The 19,195-nt window shown below is 39.0% G+C and overlaps 1 protein-coding gene across 7 annotated transcripts in view; it reads left to right on the top strand.

Moving 5' to 3' along the window:
• ULK4 (unc-51 like kinase 4) overlaps positions 1–19,195 on the top strand; it is a 358,194-nt gene that overhangs the window by 360 nt on the left and 338,639 nt on the right. For all 7 annotated transcript variants that reach the window (XM_067560838.1, XM_067560836.1, XM_067560835.1 and 4 more), the window contains exons 2-5: positions 3,498–3,699; positions 5,251–5,350; positions 10,167–10,306; positions 12,021–12,183. In XM_067560838.1, the coding sequence (XP_067416939.1) occupies positions 3,562–3,699; positions 5,251–5,350; positions 10,167–10,306; positions 12,021–12,183 (541 nt within the window). In that variant the 5' untranslated portion in view covers positions 3,498–3,561. The remainder of the gene's footprint in view (positions 1–3,497; positions 3,700–5,250; positions 5,351–10,166; positions 10,307–12,020; positions 12,184–19,195) is intronic.

Genomic DNA, 19,195 nt, shown 5'->3' with positions numbered 1-19,195 from the left:
CTCCGCTGTGGGCGTCGAGCCACTTCCACCCCCCTCCCCCCCTCAGCCCGGCATACGGGACCCGAGCAGGGTCGTTCTCGGCAGCGCGGCTGCTGGGGCTGAGTCGGGGGTGGGGGGAGCTGTCCTGCGCTAGGTTCTGCCGCCCCTCGGTAAAGGGCCGGGTCAGGCCGAGCAGGGAGAGGGCTCCCTGCACATAAATTAAAGGGTGGGATTGAGGCGCTGTCAGTTATTGGACATGTACGTTATGGTGGCACGCATAGGCCCGGTCGGTGTGAGAGGGTCCTGCTTGATTATCCTTGCCCCCAAGGGTTTACAGTGTAAACACACTAACCGGTGAAGGGGTGGTGGATGGGGATGCAACATACAAGCGAAGGAGTCTGATGAACAATTGGGACAGCTTTTTTTAGTTGCATGTATTGGAGACTCTCTCTTAAAATAGTGTTTCGTTTTCCCTAATGATCCCATCTATGGGACTTTGCTCCTGGATCTCAGTTCACCAGTATGAGATTGGGGAAACTTCCCTAGCTGGTAAGGACTTTTGAGTCTTGAGAGTAGTAGTGTAGACCATCAGCCAGACCCCTGCTGGCATGTATGTGCTGCTCTTGCTGGATATAAATCCTGCCCTCCAAGCATTCCACTCAGATCACTTTTTACTGTTGCCAAAGAAGAAGTTCTCTATAGGATAGCTGTGAATCCAGCCCTTCTGGATCCAAGATCACCTCATTAGGTAGTTTAGTGTCCTAATCCTACCTTCCAGTCAGATCTGTTATGGTTCTGTAATGTTTCTAAGCCTGTTGCTTTGCGTGTTTCATTTCTGCACACTTTTGTGCCTGTTTTCTTTGATGCTTTAAAGCCAATAATTTTGAAGCCCAGCTGAAAGGGTACCACAAATCCTACAGTGCCATTCTTGAGACATTCCTCTCATTCTATATGGGCAGTTTGACTGCTTGATGTGGCTTCTTGTGCCAAGGTCAATGCCTGTGTCTCTGGTGAAGCAGGAATTTATGGCCCAGACAGTGCCCCTGCCCATCTGTTTTAGAGGCTATGATGGATGCAGCCATTGCTGCTTTTTGGATTCAGATGATCTACTGACTTTCAGCTGGCCCAATAATCTACAAGGGCCTTAAAAATGTTATCTGGGTCAGGAACCTCTCTCCAAAAGTATTGCTGTATTTTTGTGCCCTATTTTGGATCATCTGGTTAAGATGTGGCAGACCCCTCACACAACTGTTTCACACTCACAAATGGTTGAGGGGAAAAATGGATCCTCTCTGAGGATCCTGCTGGCTATGTCTCACCACCCTGCTCATGAGAGCTTGTTGCTAGAGAGACCAGCCACATTTATAGTACTGGGATGGGGCGGGGGGAGACAAAATCATAAGCTGCAGAACTGGGATTCTTCTTTGTTAGTTTGTGGCTGCAACTTTTGAAGCTGTGGACTTCGTGACAAGGGTCAGTTAGACATTTGGGGGAAAAGTCCTTCATGCTGGTCAGTTGTCTTCCCCAACAGAAACTCCAGGAGCTTCAGAATCTTATGCATGAGGCTGCAGATCTGGAATGGGTAAACTGTGTAGGCTCTTTTGATGTGAGTAACAAGGTGGTGAGAGCCACTGCCTCTGATAGGTCTGTTTGACTGCAGTTTCATGCAAAGTCTGATTCTTGCAAATATCCCTTCTGCTATTAAAGGATTCCCCTATGTTGTAGGATATTAATATGAACTGATGAAAATTCCTGTGAGCTTAAACTTCTTACATGGAAAGTCTTTTTACTGATGGCAGCAACATCAGCTTGTAGAGTGATTGAATTTTAGGTCTTTATTTAAAGTTTTATTCATCCAAGATTCCTTCTAAGGGTGATCACTTTAATGAGCCTATCATCCTTCCACTGTTCTCACACTTGCAGCCCCTTTTTCATGACCTTGAAATCTTTGGTGCAGACTAAAGCACTTGAAAAGTCCACCTAACTTTTATAGTAATTTGCTAGGCAATGTTGTTGCCAAGAGGACTGTATCTAAATAGGTGTCTTGAGAGCAATTTTTTTATCATGACATAGAAAGGCTCACTTGATGAGAGTCAAGGCTGTCACCACTGCCTGTTTTAGAGCAGTATCCCTTGCTGACATCTGCAAAGTATCTCTCCACACACTTCTCCTCTTTATGCATGCACTAAGCATTATTGCTCACATTCTATTCTCCAAAATCTGCTTCCCAAGTAGAGGAGGCCAAAATCTCCAACCACAAAGAAGATTTTGGTTTATTTTGAGATGTCCCTCACTGGAAGTTGGGCTAAGTGTTTTTCCCCCTACTTATGGTTTACATTTCCTCCACAGGCTTCAGCAGTCATAGTTCGTTGGGGTTTTTTTAAAGCAGTATTTTACCCCTCTTTTAAGAAACAAAATAAATCTCTGTTGACACTGGCTGTGGTGTTGCTCTTCTCAATTTTTTTTTTCAGTTGAACCAAAATATCTCAATCAATCTCTCTCTCTCTCTCATGCACACATATAGGGTCCTAGCTTGCAATCTGCCCTGCTACCGCTGCACTCTGGTGTCAAAATTCTATAGAGATGATACCTTTATTGTCTCAGACTAGTGGAAATCTAAGGCCTGGGAGTAAGAATCTTCTTAGAAAGGTGTCTTCAGAGAAGCAGAATTACAAATCAGTATTTTCCCTTCATATCTGAAAGTTGTTACAATATTTCACTGCCTGTTCTGTTTTAAATTCAAAGTAAAGGCTCCTTCAGACCAAAAAGGATTAACTCCTAATACTGCATATGTGCTCAGATACAGAAAATAGATACACAAATAAAAAATCTGGTTTGCTTCTTACTAAACATAGCTAACTACTTTAAATTTTTTTTCATGTGCACATGAGACTGCATTGAGGTTCACTAATAAATAGTAAATATTTCTTTGTAATTGGAAACTACAGTACTGTATCATCTAGATTTCTAAGTCAGAAAATGATAGAACTGATGGGAAAATTAGATTTTAGTTTATGTGGAATTGCCTTGATTCTCAAAACACAAAATCAGCTCAGTTGGTAAACATAACTTCCCCTTATCTTTGTCCACAATAGGGAATTTCAAGAAATTCCCACTTGTGCTACCACTGGTTCTTAGCAGGTTTAACTAATGTGGTAAAAACATTTGAAGACGGTGGGATCCATGTCTCCATTAGAACTAGCGTCACTGTAGGTGAATTGGTAGCGGTACCAAAATTCCCTAGTAATGTCATAGCCATGGAGTACTTATACAGTGGGGCTTTTACTGACATCCATTTGGAGATTGTTTTGTTTACAGGTGGAAGTTTAATATTGTGACTTTTATATTATCCTTTATCTAAAATGTTGATTAGACTTTGTGGGAGGTCTTGTTTAGAAACTTTCTGTAATGTCAAACACAGTTGCTAATCACATTGGATGGTATCTTTTTGTATTAAATATCTTAAGAGTTAAGAAAATAATTATTACATTTAAGAAATTTGACTTTATATTTTTAAGGTGGTGTTTGTTAGCGATGAAAACAACCTATTTCTTAATTTGTTGGCTGTAAAGCATCTTAAACATGGAGAACTTTATTCTATATGAAGAGATTGGAAGAGGAAGCAAGACAGTTGTTTATAAAGGAAGAAGAAAAGGCACTATTAATTTTGTTGCCATTCTTTGCACTGATAAATGCAAAAGAGCTGAGATAACCAACTGGGTAAGAATAATGCTTATTACTATTTCTGGAGGGAAATTTAGATACAAATTTTCCAGTAGCAGAAATCTAGACACAAAAAACATCAGGTACTACTTCACATAAAATTAATTTGTCACAATTTATAGTTGTTTGCACTGTTGTTGTAGACTTGTTGATCCCAGGAGAGAGACAAAGTAGGTGAGATACTATTCATTATTGGATCAACATCTGTTGGTGGAAGGTACAACAAGCTTTCGAGCTACACAGAGCTCTTTTTCAGGTCAGTGGAATTCAAAAGCTTGTGCATTCCACCAACAGAAGTTGGTCCAATAAAAGATATTACCTCACCTACCTTGTGCATGTGTGTCAATTTGTAGTGATGTTTTAAGCTTTTAGGTTCCAAATCCCTTATCTTAAATGGGTTTTCTTTGTATGTGTGAAGTCATCCTATATTTCAGTCTTTTTTTAACACAGATGTAAACACATTCGCTTACAAGAGGTTAACTTTGTGCTGGTCATAGAACTTGTCGTAAACATACTAGTGTTTGGTTTTACTTTATTACTGCAGTGTTCATTGGGAAAATGCAAGGACCTTTTGGCAAATAATCATTTTCATGCCTGCAAAGAGTAAAGTATTTTTGGTAGGTACATATATTTAGGAAAATGGATTTTGGTTTGTAAATGTTTGACAGTGTTTCTTTACCAAGAAGTTAAAAAAGTAGGTTTGAAACTAATTTACATGACTAAATTGAAGTGTCAGCCTCTTCCATAGGTACGTTTTCTTAAGTACTTTCTCTTAATGTTTAAATAATCAACACTTACTGAGTCACTATGAAGCTGTATCATTGCTTATAGATGCTCAGACTATTTTGTTACTTTTTGTGTTGAGCATACGCAGCAATTCTACCACAAACTACAACAGGCCTTGCACATTTAGGCTTTCTCCTTCTTTTTTTTTCGATGGGAAGGGAGAACGGAGCGGGTTCTTTAGATTTGTGCCATATTTTTTTCCTTCTTAAAGCTGTAAAACGCACTTCATTGGAGTGACCCATCTTTCAGCATAAATGTAGTTCCCAGGCACTTCTGAGTGATATTTTGGTTGGCCAGAGGGGATTACTCAAGAAAGATGGAAAACTCTTTCCAGGATTCACTGTACTGCTTCTTTCACACTTCCATCTCTCATTGACACAGAAACTAGGGACATAACTTTGATCCTGAACTCTGATCTACAACATGGTAGTGTTTTCTTCTGTTGCTAGTCAGCTATGTTGACCCTGGCCTCTTTTAAGCTGTTGTTTTTCGTTAGACCCTTTGAACTGGTTTCAGGATCTTTACCATACTTCTGAACACAGGGAAGTTGGGGACAGCCTGTGCCAAAAGGTACCTCCCCTCTATATTTTTTATTGTATGATTTAAATGGGAATGTGACTTCTTAAAAATCTGGTGGTATTTGAAAAGCTAACAAGATAGGGAGAAAGGAATCTAGAATTACTTTGTATTGCATTTTTCCCCTTCAAACCTTACTATTTGACTGTGGCTGTCCAAATAAAATATACGAATGTTCTGTTATAGGTTCGTCTTACCCATGAAATTAGACATAAGAACATAGTAACATTTCATGAATGGTATGAAACAAGCAACCATCTCTGGCTTGTAGTGGAATTATGCACAGGTAAGAGATACTAACCAAGTAAAATATATTGAATGGGAATTTCACGTCATAAATTTATAACAGAAAAGAGTTTATCCAAAACGTAAATTTTAACTTTTTTTGACAGTCTATTTAAAAACATAAATGAAAAACCAGAAACTTTAGTTAGAAAGTTAGCATATAGAAATGATTTATAACTTGAGTCATAAACAAATGCTTCAAGTCATATTCTCTTCTACTTCAGTTTGTGTTTCAAAAGTTAATTGATATGAAATAATATAATTGGATTTAAATAGCTTGGCAGGTAATGCTACTGCTGGAACTTGCAGAATAACACTGAATTCTTGAAAAGGATGAATAGGTAAAAGATATTCAAGGACAGGTTAGATTTCCAGTGGCTGTCAGCTCTTTGTACTTTATTTTCCTCGATATTTTATGCAGAATTAATAGAATAGAAAATAAGGCAATAAACCTGAAACATAAATTTGACTAGATGGAGGATATTGCTCCATTTCCCTTTTTCTAAATCAAAAGCAGTGTCTGTTGCATAGCGTTAGAGGAATTTAGCTGTCTCTTCCAGTTGACAGGAAACATCCTTTCTTTATGTTAAGACACGAGGGAGCTGAGCAAACCCTAGGACTGCTCTATGCTTTTTGAACTCAGTGATTCTTTATTTGGTCTGTACTAGGTTATCTCCATGCTATCAAAAAAGGTTTATTGAAAGGCTTTATCCAATTGTTATGACTTGTTTGGTTTGGACTCTAGGATAGCATTATTTCTCATGTTTGAGAGATATAAAGTGAGCAAGATACTGAGGGCAAACTTTCGAATTTAGATGCCTAAGTTGGCTTCATAGTAAGGACCTAAATAAAAGAATCCTTTCTGTTCCTGAAGTGCTCTGAAGCCTCAAATGCCGCTGAAAATGGGAACTGCAGGTTCTGAGCCTCTGAAAAAAACAGTCCACTTCTATTTAAGTATCTAATTATGGAATTGTGTGACTAACTTTATACACCCAAGTTTGAAAACTTTGGCATATTTTTCTAATCTAATTTCTTGGCAAGTATGTTCACTCTTGAATAGGCAGCCTTTTATTAAATATAGAGATAATATTAATCATTTATTACCTAGCAATTGTACTTCTACAAAGGATCCACGTAATCATGATTTTTTCTTAGTTACCATATTTTTAAGCAGAACAAGCCTTAGGTCCTTCATTACATTTGTTCAGGTTTGAAAATTGCTTTTGAAGTGTGCAAAAGAGATTCCATTTTGAATATCCAACATATCTCACTTGCAACAACATGACTGTGTATTTTTTCTTGTTCAGATTCAGTATACATTTTATTGTGCTTTTTCAATATTTTTTTCTGCATTTTTGGCTCTAAAAAGTTGGACTATTTTATATGCAGTCTTCTAAAATAGATAAAGTAATTAAAAACAAAAAACAAAACCTTTAAAGAGGAGCTTAAGAATTTGGTACTGTGATTTAATGAATTTAAGGGGCTTCTGGATTGTTTTTAAGGAATGGCTCACTTATTAAAACAGAAATTTATAAAGGAAATCATTGTAAGGTTCAGGAATCTGGGAAATAACATGGAGATAGAGAACAATCATCTGAAGGAAATTGTTGACCAGATATTAGCTACAATTGATCAATATCCAGATACTTCAGTGGATACCATATTGATCTAAAATAGGTTTCTCTCTTATGTTAAATATTTTCTGTCATAAAAGCATACAGAAGTAAATTTTTTAAAAACATTATCAAATACTAGAAAGATGGGATTGTGGGCACATTTAGCTCTGATACTTCAAGTATTTTTTAGACTGCAGTCAAATGTTTGTTTAGAAAGATGTGTATTATAGGTGGTATAGGTGGGGGCCTATTATTAAGGTTGCCTGACACTTCCTGTTATTAGACCCTATTTTCAGTTTTTAATAACTTTGACAAAATGTAACTATTTGGGCTAAAATTTCCCATGGTGGGTTTCTGCCTCGTGTTGGTTTTTTTGGGAAAATCTCAGCTAAAATGTTTCAGCTGTTTCCGAGGTTGAGGCTAGGGGAAAATACATTGTTTTGCCTGTGTTTAAATTTTTTGGGCAACCTTTTATTTGAAAAGGTCTAATGCCCCCATTCTTTGGCGCAAGGCCTTGAAATTTGGTGGAGGTGGCCTTTGTATCAGGGATATGCCTTTTGCTGACCCTGTAAAAATCCTCCCAAATTTGGCCAAGTTAAAAGTCTTTGAAAAATTGTAATTTGCACATGCTCAGTAGAGATTTTTTCAATTTTAGCAGCTAACTTCTCTGAAGATTCAGTCCTCACTGAGCCATATTCCAACCCAGGGGTGAAGAGAGAACTGTAATAGAGCCTTCGGAAGGCCAGCTGGTCTAGTGGGTAGTGTACTCGGTATTGCCCCTTAGTAGGAAGGCCTATCAGTCCAGTTCCTCAACTGAGGATTCATTTAGCTTCACCTTGGGTTGCAATGTCCTTGTCCTCTTCTTATCAAAAGAGCAATGAGATTGGAATGTGGCTTATGCCCCTCCTGCAGCAGGGGCAATTGGTAGGGGAGCCTGGGCCCTCCCACTTCACCAGTGGGAGGGTCCAGGTTCCCCAGTCAACAGTGTCTTGTGCCCTTGGAATTACTCTCCTTGGGTCCACTTTCTACCATATGTCTCTCTCCCATGGCTCCAAGTCCAGTCTAAGGTAACAAAAGAAAGAAGAAAAGGCAACCAACATTCAGCCCCAACTGGTCTCAGCATGCAGCCCTATTCCTCACAAGGAGGCTTCTTTGGCATCCTTGTCCAGGACCCCTTAGGGAGCTCTGTTTTCCTCCCCTTGACTGAGCTGGGTTGCTCTGTTTTAAGCTTCTGCTGCAATTGGAACATGCCCTGCAGGTTGGGAGGGGTGGGGCTATGTGGGCCCAGTATTGTCCTTTGGATCCAATGTGGCATTTGAACACCCCATTACAAGGATTTTCCCTGGAATTGCAGCTCTGGGCTGCTGCAGACCATTCACTAAATGAAGTTTGGGTCCTGGGGGGAAAATAGTATGTGATCATGTAGTTAAAGACTATCATAATGCATACGCAAGAGGGGTCTGAAATAAGGTTGTTAACTCTGGCAGTTCCAAACTTTTGAGTGCTTGGTTTCAGTCTTAATAATGTTCTTTTAACATAACTTTTTGTGTATGGTTTATATATATGTAGTCTTGAAAGCATAAAATTAATAGTAGAAAGTAAATTAGGCTCCAATCCTGCAAACTTTTACTCAGTGTTTAACTTTATGAATGTGAGTGGTCCCATTGAAGCCAAAGGGACTACTTGCAGTATGTAAAGTTGAGCACATGCATAAATCTTTGCAGAACTGAGGCCTTAAAATGTAGCCATTACTTCAGACCTCAGTTACTGACTTCTAATCAGAAGTCAGAAATAATGTAATAAAAACAGTAAAATTTGCCTATTGCAGTGCAGTTGATTAAAAAAGTCCTTCAAATCTGAGACAAGTAGTAGACTCTTATACTGACCACTGTCACGTTTAATTTCATTTCTCTGATTCCAATTTTCTTCAAATTCTTTACATGGAATCTCCTTCCTCTGGAGATAGATCAGAGTACATCAGCACTTCAAGAAAGTGCTCAAGGCTTAGGGCCAGTTTATCTGGCGTACTACTACACGAGTTGTTCCAAAGCTGTAGATACATGAACATTACTACTTCTTCGAATAGATGCAGCTGTGTATTTCACATAGGTGTGTGCATGCCCATACCTAAGTGGAATACGTGTCTGCATCACATCTTGAAGAACAACAGTTACAGTACGTAACCATTTCTTATATTGATTTTAAAATATATCTTTTTGACGTTAGAAAGTTATACCAAAACATTGTTTATAAAGCTAATATTGTTATAGCTTTGGAAGAATTCACAGGAGGGCATTCCTCTTCTGAAGTATTAGAGGAGATGTTATAGAACAAAATTATTTTTATTTTATTAAATAATTTAATAATAAAAATAAGACCGTAGGTTGAAGCAGTTTAAACAGTTAAAGGCCATCTCGATTTCTGCATAAGAACTTTCCTGTAGCATTCCAATTATAAAAAAATAAATCAGCATAGTGTTAACCTCCCTTTATGGTCATTACCATAATTTATAATTTCATGGTGTGATATAACTAAATGAATCCATTTGTTCATGAAAATTATAAACTGAATTGTTTGAGCAATATTGACCTAGATTAAGATGAAGATTATTATATAGAGGGTGAAATATTTGATAAATCGTGCTACAAAGATGACATTGAAAATGGGATATGCAGGGCTGGAATTTTGTTTGAGTACTAAAAAACGTGAATAAATTCAGAAGAGAATAGATTAATTTCCCACTCTCTGCCTTCTTCATAAAATAGGAACTCCTTGACAGATGTAGTCAGTATTGATGGTAGTGGTGAACTCTTGTTATCAGTTTTAATGATCCATATGGACAAATTAGATGACCTGGGTTTTATCTGCAAAATTTGCCCATGTTTCAGTGATTAGGTATAGAGGATGTACAGTGAGTATATGGGAATGACATTTCCATGCCTCCGTTATTCCAAATGGCAAAAACTGGGTGAGGTATTCCATTAGTGCTGACGAGTAATAGGTTATTTTTATATAAATTTTGAAACTCATGGCTATTGGAGTTGCAAAACTATGGAAGATAGGAAAATATTTATTTGTTTACAATTGATTTGTATTTTCCTTTTAATTTTTAAGAGGCTGTGTAATATCATTGTAGGTTATTGGTCTGGTCTTTTCTTGGTATACAACTATCATAAGTGATTCTGTGTGACTACATTTCAGGTGGTTCACTAGAAATGGTTATCGCTCAAGATGAACATCTACCTGAAGATGTGGTGAGAGAATTTGGTATTGATTTGGTTACTGGATTACATCATATTCATGACCATGGAATCATCTTCTGTGAACTCACACTGGGAAAGGTAATGAGTAACAATATCATTAAATATCATTAAAATTTAAGACATTATTATTTGAATTATGCTAGTATTCAGAGGCCCTACTCATGGTTGGAGGCAAGGTGGTAGGTGTTATGCATGAACATTATAAGAGACAAGTCTGTGTCCTGAAGAGTTTATACTCTAATTAGTTTAATTTCTACCTCTGCTGTACCACTCTTAGATTCTTTGCAGCTGGGAATGAGTGTCTGAGAGTATGGTATCTGCTCCCATGCTGCATCATAAAAAGATGAATTAATAAAGGATTTTCATTATTCATTTAGGAGTCCCTTTGTTTTATAGCTTTGAATCATTCTGTCATACCCCATCTACACTAGGAAACCACATATTTCTTAGTTTCTTAGTAATCCTTCATGCGGTGGAATATTTTAAAACAAAAAATGTCAAAATAAAAAACAATGACTTAGTCAAAATTAATACTGTATACAATACATAATTTGTGTAAATAGAAAGTGAAGAATAAAGTAGGTTAACTCTGCTTTGAGAACTCCATAGGAAGATGTTGCATAAATGAATGATCAACCTACTGTCATTGTTACCTTAAACAAAACTGCACATCTTTGCCTAGTTTTTGTATTTACCTTAATGTTTTTCCTAAAATGTACATAGTGAATCCAAGTATGATCACAATAAAATTTGTTATTGTTTAATATATTCTCTTTGTTCTCGATTGGACTCTCTACTGTATGTCACATTGTCTGCATCACCAAGTATCTTGTGAAATCAACTGCTGTGGTTTCATGTACAAAATCATTAGCTGACTTCATAAGAAATATAGTGCTGCACATTTGTGTTTCTGATGGCAGGTCATTAAGACATGAATGGGATACAGCAGAGTTGGAAAGTTTGTCTTTCCTTTAAAGTTACTAATTTACTGTAAAGCCAGGTTGATGAATAGGTAAAATGTGTCCCAGAATCTGGTTGTTAGGTAGATAATCCTTTTAGTCAACTCTAGCTTCTATATTTTGGAAATAAAATGTTAAGTATTGTAAACACTAGGATAACAAACTTTAATATGCACACACATTGAGAGAGATGTCAATTTGTATTATTTCTGCAGAGTAATGTAGGTGGTGGTCACTCCTTTGAAAACAATTATCCTGATTTTCAGAGTCCTGCATAGACTTGGTCCTGGCTCTTGTGATTTTGCCTTTCTGTCTGTGACCAGATGGCAGTATGTTCCACTGCAACAATGTAGCTGTTGATTAGTAGAGGAGACTAGTGACTAGAGGAGTCATAACCTTCATAGTTGCAGGACCAAGACTTGGGAACTCACCACCAGTTTATATAAAACAGATTGCTAACTTCGCTGCATGCAAAGCAAATGCAAAATCTCTCTCTTCTTCCACACCTTCCCACAATATCATCCTCATCTTCTTGGGTTCATTTAAAACAAGAAAATAAAAACCTCTTTGCTCAAAGCTGTCTAAAACAAAAAAGGCACCAAAAGCCTACCTCTTGGTTGCAAGGAAAAAAGGAGGTCATTGTGGTCTTTTTTCACTTGTGGGAAGCATTCAGCTATTACTGTGATGAGAGCTGTGTAAATACTTTTAATAATAACGACGCTTGATCAGAATTGCAATCTTAAATAGGTTGGATTGGAAAATTCAACTTCTTGAAACAGTCCTTGTATTTAAAAGAAATAACTTGGTGTTCACATTTACGTTTACTTCTGTAGATACTTCTTGAAGGGCCTGGCACACTGAAGTTCAATAATTTTTGCCTGGCTAAAGCAGAGGGTGAAAATTTGGAAGAATTTTTTGCTTTAATTGAATCAGAGGAAGGAGGAGGTGATGACAGTCAAAGTGCTCCGCGAAGAAACCTGAAAAATAGACTCAAAGGTACAATATATGTTTTATCCAGTCAAAATTAACTAAACACAATGAAGTATAATGAATTTTTTAAAATGTCTTGATGATTTTAAATCATGTTGAGAGGAAGGAGTCTTGTTTTCTCTGCCAGAGTGATTTAATCTGAAATGTCCTGAAGATCTAGGTAGCTCTATAGTCATTCTCTGCCAGTCTGACAAAAGGACTGTAAGATTATATGTAACAGGAGAGGATGTACAAGTCAGCTTTACCTCTGACCTTATCTGCTTCAGTATTTTAGCAGCACTCCAGCCCACTTAAAGGAAAGGGGATTGTAGGAAAATAAAGAAGATTATTCTGATAAACCATTTGTTTTATAATCGGATTTGTTTTGTTACTGCCAGTATTTTTCATTTAAGTAAAAATAGATAGAAATTGACTTAAATTTGTAACCAATATCCTGTTTATTGGTTTCAATGGATGTTGTGCCTGTGCAAGAGTTCTGGGAACAGACATCATATGAATAATTCTACATTATTTTTTCTGTTTGTTGGAACTCGTCTCACTCTCAGTTGCATGTCATACATATCTGCATCTCTGAATTTCTCTAGTTAAATTGCATAAAATGATCCTCTCCTTTTAAAGTTATTTTGCAGTCATGCTCTTCCTCTTCTCTTGTACAATCTGTGAAAGCTGACACTGCAATTTTGTCTTTCATACCTCTTTTCCCAGTTTCCCAAACACTGATATGTCTCCGTTCCCCAAAACTGTTGTTCCTAACAATGAGTTTTAACAAAACTATTATATTTAAAAGAAAACTATATTTATTTTGTCTCTGTACAGCAAACTGAAAGCTCAGAAGACAGGAAACCCTTTCTGAATACACTTTATGCAAATGCGTTTCACAGAACTTTTAAATGCAGATGGCATATTTGAGGCTACTGCGGGTGATGGCCATCTTAATGAGAAGTGGCATTGTTTGAGAGAGAGTGGGAGTCCAGTATGGCAGAGTGTAGACCTGTTTCCATCCTACTTTAATACTCGTTTGATATAGGAATGGCTATACTGGACCAGGACAGTCATAGGCAGCGCATGCCTCTTGCATTTGGGGTGTCTGGCTCCACCCCAAGACCCCGCCCACTCTCCAGCCCCATTCTGTCCCAGGCCCCACTCCCGCTCGGCCTGCTCCTCCTGCCTGCCACTCATGCCTCTCCACTCCCTCCCCCTTCTCTCGCTGGCCTTAGCTAAGTTGCTCCAGCATCAGCAGTATGCACAGCAGCCTCAGAGGAGAGGGCCTTGGGGGAAGAGGCGGGGTGAGGGTAGGAAAAGGAGCATCATGGGTTGGGCCACAGGTGATGACGCCAAATGGGAGCTTCCGGTAGCAGCAACTGTTTAGCCTCCCCAAGCCTTTTATACCTATTGCCCATGAGGCCAGTGGTCCATATAGCCTGGTATCCTGTCCATGACAGCATCCAGTATCAGATGCTTCAAGTGAAGTTGGAAAAACCCCAAAAAGCAAACCATCATAATGGACTATTATATACAATAATCACGCCTTCCTCTTCCTTCCACTTCTCTCTCTCCACAGGCTCTTGCTGACTTCTTCCAAGAGAAAATTTACAAAATACAATGTGACTTTCCCTTCCCTCACACAACTCTTTCCTTCTTTTCCCGTTACATATGCAGAAACTTCTTGTCTGTTCTCTAACCTCTCGGCAGAGTGATCCCATCCCATGTTCTGGTCTCTTTTCTGTCCACTCTCATACCCTTCCTTGCTCTTTTCCTGAACCCATCACTCTCCCCTCCTTCTGGCTCTTTCCCCTCACAATACAAGCATGCTTTAGTTTGTCCCATCTTAAAAAGAAAAATTTAAAAAAAAATCCTTGACCCCACTTGGGTCTCCAGCTACTGTGCCATCTCCCTTCCCCTTTTTGTCTCTAAGCTCATTGAACATAGTGTCTGCGATTGCTGTCTGGAGCTCATCTCCTTCAGTTCTGTCCTAGGCCCTCTCCCATCCAGCTTCTGCTCCTTGCAGCCCACTGAAATCACTCTTGCCAAAGTCTCTATTGACCTTTTGCTAGCTAAAGTTCAGAACCAGTACTCTATCCTCATCGACTTGTCAGCTACCTTTGACTCCATCACCCATGCTCTTCTTCTTGAAATTTTGACCTCTCTTGGCTTCCATGACTGTTTTCTCCTGGTTCTCCTCCAACCTCTCTTACCGCTTCTTCAGAGTGCCCTTTAGGGAATTAGCCTCATTCCCTCCCAGTTTTCTGTGTGCGCTCCACAGGGTTCATGCCTTGTCCCTTTCTCTTCTCCCTTTAAACTTGCTCTCTGGTAATCTCATCTGTAAACACAAATTCAGTTACCAATATCTATGCTGATGACTCACAGATCTTCCTCTCTTCTTTATTCTTGCCTTCATGTGTCCAGACAAAAATCTTGGCCTATGTCTCTGACATCTTGTTGTGAATATATAGCCATTAGCCCCAGCTCAGCATGGCTAAAACAGAGCACATCATCTTCTTCCCCAAGTTCTTCTTCTCTAATTCCTTTCTCAATCACTGTGGACAACACCACTATTCTGCCTGTCACTCCTTCCCTTAACCTGGGCTTTATCTTTGACTTGGACCTTTCCTTAGGTCCTTACATCCAGACTATGTCTAAATCTTGCTGATTCTCATTGTTTAACATCTCTATGAAGCGGTCTTTACTGTCCATCCAAAGAGATCAAACTGTCAGGACCCTGGGCAAAGGTAGGTAGGACTAGTGGCAGGATCTTGGAACTGAAACAGGGGTCAGAGCCAGTATCAGGCTCAAGAGTCAAGCTGAGGGTCCAGTCAGAGACAGAGTCAAGAGTTAAACCAAGGGTCAGAGCCATGAATCAGGTCAAGGCTCAATACCAGTTTTCAGGGTCTGTGTTGGGGGTTCCAGAGCTCAATCAGGATTCAGACTCCAAGTCCGACCTCAGGTCAGTATCAGGAGTTCAGAAATAGAGAAATAGGGCAGGCATGGCAGCTAGTTAGGGATCCACATTGTAGCCTGGACACTTCCTGTTTATCCCATAGGCTTGTATATGATCAAGGAGCGAATCAGGGATCATTAAGACCACAGTCAGTCAGATCACTTGAGGCGGAACTTCCTGTGGCATTCAACCTCTATAGATTGTGGGTTGCAGGGAGCAGCCAGGTTATAGCTGCTGCTAGATGGCAGTGTGGGGACGTTGGTCATCTGGTAGCCCTGCAGGCCTGGGTTCAAGTCTCACCTGTACTTATACAGACTCTTGTCCAGGCGCTCATCATTTCACATCTTGATTACTGCAACATCCTTCTTTCTGGCTTTGATAGCTTCAATCTTTTCCCACTCATGTCTGAATGCACTCAGAATGCAGCTTCAAAGATCATATTCCCATCTCTTTGGCCATGTCAACCTTCTCTTTGCATCCCTTCATTGGGTCCACCTTCTCAGCTCCATCAAACATAAGCTGCTTGTCTTCATGATCAGAGGCCTTCACGATTTATCCCTGTTTTGCTTGTCATCTGAATCACTATTGAGCTGTTGATGCCAGCCTCCATTGCCCACTACTTACATTTTCAAATAAGCACCTTTGTGCTTTTTCCCATTCTGCCTCTTATGCCTGGGAGGCGTACCTTGTAAACATTTGTAAAGCTACATCATTATCTTCCGTAACTGAAAGCACCCCGTATTTGCACCCGACACATAATTGTAATAATCTTTGTATAAGATATGCCTTATTAATTTTCAAGTGATACCTCATAACTTGCATGGTGATATGTATGTAGCAATATTATATGTAAAGCTATGAATTCCACTTGTATGATAATGTTAGCACAAGTTCAAACCCATGTAGACTAGGCAAAAGTTGTGTGTGTTTACCTCAACTTACATATAATTAATAAATAGGGTCCTTGAGACAACAGACGGGGAGATGGCAGGAGACCAGGCAAATCTGCATTTCAACATACATGGGAGAAGAAAGCATGGGGGCACCTTCACCACCAAATTCCATGTTGAATTCTTCACTGTTTGAATAAACTTTGCTTTGAGGGCTAATCCTCAGAAGAATTCACTTCAAAGGATGACTGGACTATACAAGTGAGGGGCAGAAACACCCTAAGGGACCTGTTCAAATCTCTTATCCAATCTCTCTTTTTTTCTTTAGAAGACAAAGGAAACAGCCCTTTGACTTTGGGGAGGTTCCTCCCCTGAGAATTTGGTCAGCCACGTTGTTAGGAACATGTGGTGAGGATTTTACCTTGAACGAGTTTGCTAGGTTTTAGCTAGTAGAAAGCGTTTTATCTTTATTTCTCTCATAACCATTTCTGACTTTAATACCTTATCCTTGTACTCACTTAAAATCTATCTCTTTGTGGTCACATAAACTTATTATATTTTTAAATATAAACTAAACCATGTTGTGTTTAAACTGAACTGCTTGGTAACTCCATTTAAAGTAGCAAACTGTTGAATGTTGACCTCTTTGAAAGGCAATGGACGTATCTCATCTGAACGGCCCAGGAGAGGGCTGAACAGTGCAGAACACATTTTTGGGGAAAATTTGGGACTGGGTGTGTAATGGGGTCATCTGGCAGATAGTAAGACAGAATGTGGCTGGTGTGTTGTTGATTGGCTGCTGGTGTCAGAGTTGCAAGACCAGGGCTGTAGCTATGCACAGTCACTCAGAGTATGACCTGCATGCTGGTAGGTTGTTTGTGAGTGGCCCAGATTTGGAGCTACAACAGCAAAGCATTGGGAGGCACCCAAAGTTGCAGGGCAGGCAGTGACACAACCCCTCACTGGTCTGGATTGCACCCTTGAATGTGACATCTTCCTTCAAACCCCTCCTCAAATCTCTTTTGCTGAGATGCCAGAATTGAAGAAGGGCTCTGTGTAAGCTTGAAAATTTGTCTCTCTCACCACAGATGTTGGTCCGTTAAAAGATATTACTACACCCACCTTTTTCTAACAAAAAACTTGACAATGGTTAGGCTGCTGGTTGCTGAGAACATGGCTTGTCATGCTGACCAATATTGCCTCATTGTTTCCTTGTACCTCACCATCAGTCTGTCTGTATCCATTTGTTCTCTCTTGTCTTATACTTGGAGTGTAAGCTCTTACTAGCAGGAATGGTCTTTTTTGTTCTGTGAGTGGATAAAAATCAATGATTTAAAAAAAAAAAAAAAAAAAAATGGATTCTTTACATTTAAATGAGATTTTTTTTAAAAATCAATAAAATACTAAATTTCAATCTTTAAAAAATAACAGTTACAATTAAATCTCATCATAAACATGCTAAACCTAAACTTAGTCTCATAAAAATGAATTAATGGCTCTAGTCTGTCCAGCCTGACTACCAGCTCTTGCTTCTTGAAAGTTCTGGGCTTTCAGTTTTTGTTTCAGTTTCTGTTTCTCAGCAGACTAAAGTCACGTGCAAAGAAAGACAGGCTGGATAGGATTGTTGTTGCTCTGTACTTGTGGTGGTGGAGCTGGGCCAAGCAAGGCAGAGGAGTTATTTAGGACACTGTCTTAAAGACAGAGAGACAAAGGACAGAAGCAGAGTTGAAAGGAACAATGGAATGGACTAGAAAGAAAAAGGGAAGACATTCAGTACACACACAACTTCCTATAATCCCCTACACTTTTGCCACAGAAAAACTGTCATGGCTTCTGGGTGTAAGAGACCCTATCTAGGAATATTTTGAAGAAATTCTTTCCCTGGGTAAAAAAGGAAAACATGTCAAGTGTAAGCAGTGCAAGAAGGAGATGCAGGGCCTAGTTGCAAGAATGAAACATCATAATGAAAACTGCTTATTGGGAGAAAATGATGTGGATGAAGATGTGGATATGTCTGAAGAACAATGTGAATCAACTGGTTAGTAACGTAAATAATTCACTTTGCAATGCATCATTCTTCAAGACTCTCTTTTGTATGCCTTTTAGCATAAGTGTGATTTAACAAGTAAATTCCCAAGCTGTTTGCTATGTTGGATGTTGCAAGAAAAAAAGTTTAGCTTAGCTAATGCTTATGTCTTGTTTAATTAGTTAACTAGGTTTAGACTCTATCACCCAAGTATACAGTACAGAAAGCTGCAGTAAGAGAAATCTAGACTTGCCAGTTGCCACTGGGTGTCATTTTCTTATTTTATATTAATAATACATGCCCCTTATTTTGGAACATCATGGCCACAGACCGTAATGGTGATGTCATAAATCTATTCCCTATTTTACTTCAGCATAACTCAGTTTTCCCAAGGGAACCCCATCCTATACTTGTTTTCTCCAAAAACGGAAGTGTAAGTGAGTTCTATGGGGCTTACTCCAAAATTAAGTGCACTCTAAATGTAGTCAGTCTTAGCTTTTTTTGGTAATTTGGAATCGGCTCTGCGTCCTTCCTGAAAAAAATGTAAACGATTAACCGAATAATAGAGTGAGAAGAGCTGAGAAGGACTATTCAAAATCATTTTTTAATTCTGTTTCAGGATTCCATTTATGCATAAGAGACTTTGACTGTGACTGTCTATCTGCAACAACTTCAGTGTCATCCGTTGGTACTTTTGGCAGCAGTGCTGCAACTAAACATATTTCAGACAACAAAGTATCAGTAGCAAGCAAAAGATTTCAATCATCCAGTAAAGCCACCACCATGAATGGGTTTGTAGTAAGGATCAGCAAATACGAAAAAGACACCAAAGATGAAAAGATTGCTAGGTTCATTTGTCACAAATTCTCCTTTTTTCATTAGCAATAAACGCTTCATTGATATGGTTGAGTCCTTACGACCAGGCTACACTCCACCTGGTAGAGCAGACATTGGTGGAAGATTGCTAGATACAGTGTATGAGAAGTAACTTGAACAGTGTGCAAGAAATACTGAGGGGAAATTTGCCAGTTTAAGCCTTGATGGGTGGAGCAATGTACACAATGATCCAATAATATGTGCCTGTGTGACAACAGAAGATGGGGTTGCATATCTTTCAGAAACAATAGATACATCAGGAAATGCCCACACCATAGAATATTTAAA

This window comes from Emydura macquarii, unplaced genomic scaffold (genome assembly GCF_026122565.2).
Source record: "Emydura macquarii macquarii isolate MOO-44397 ecotype Brisbane River unplaced genomic scaffold, CSIRO-AGI_Emac_v2 contig_2321, whole genome shotgun sequence".
Taxonomy (NCBI): Eukaryota; Metazoa; Chordata; order Testudines; family Chelidae; genus Emydura; species Emydura macquarii.
This window is presented reverse-complemented; position numbering and strand designations above follow the sequence as displayed.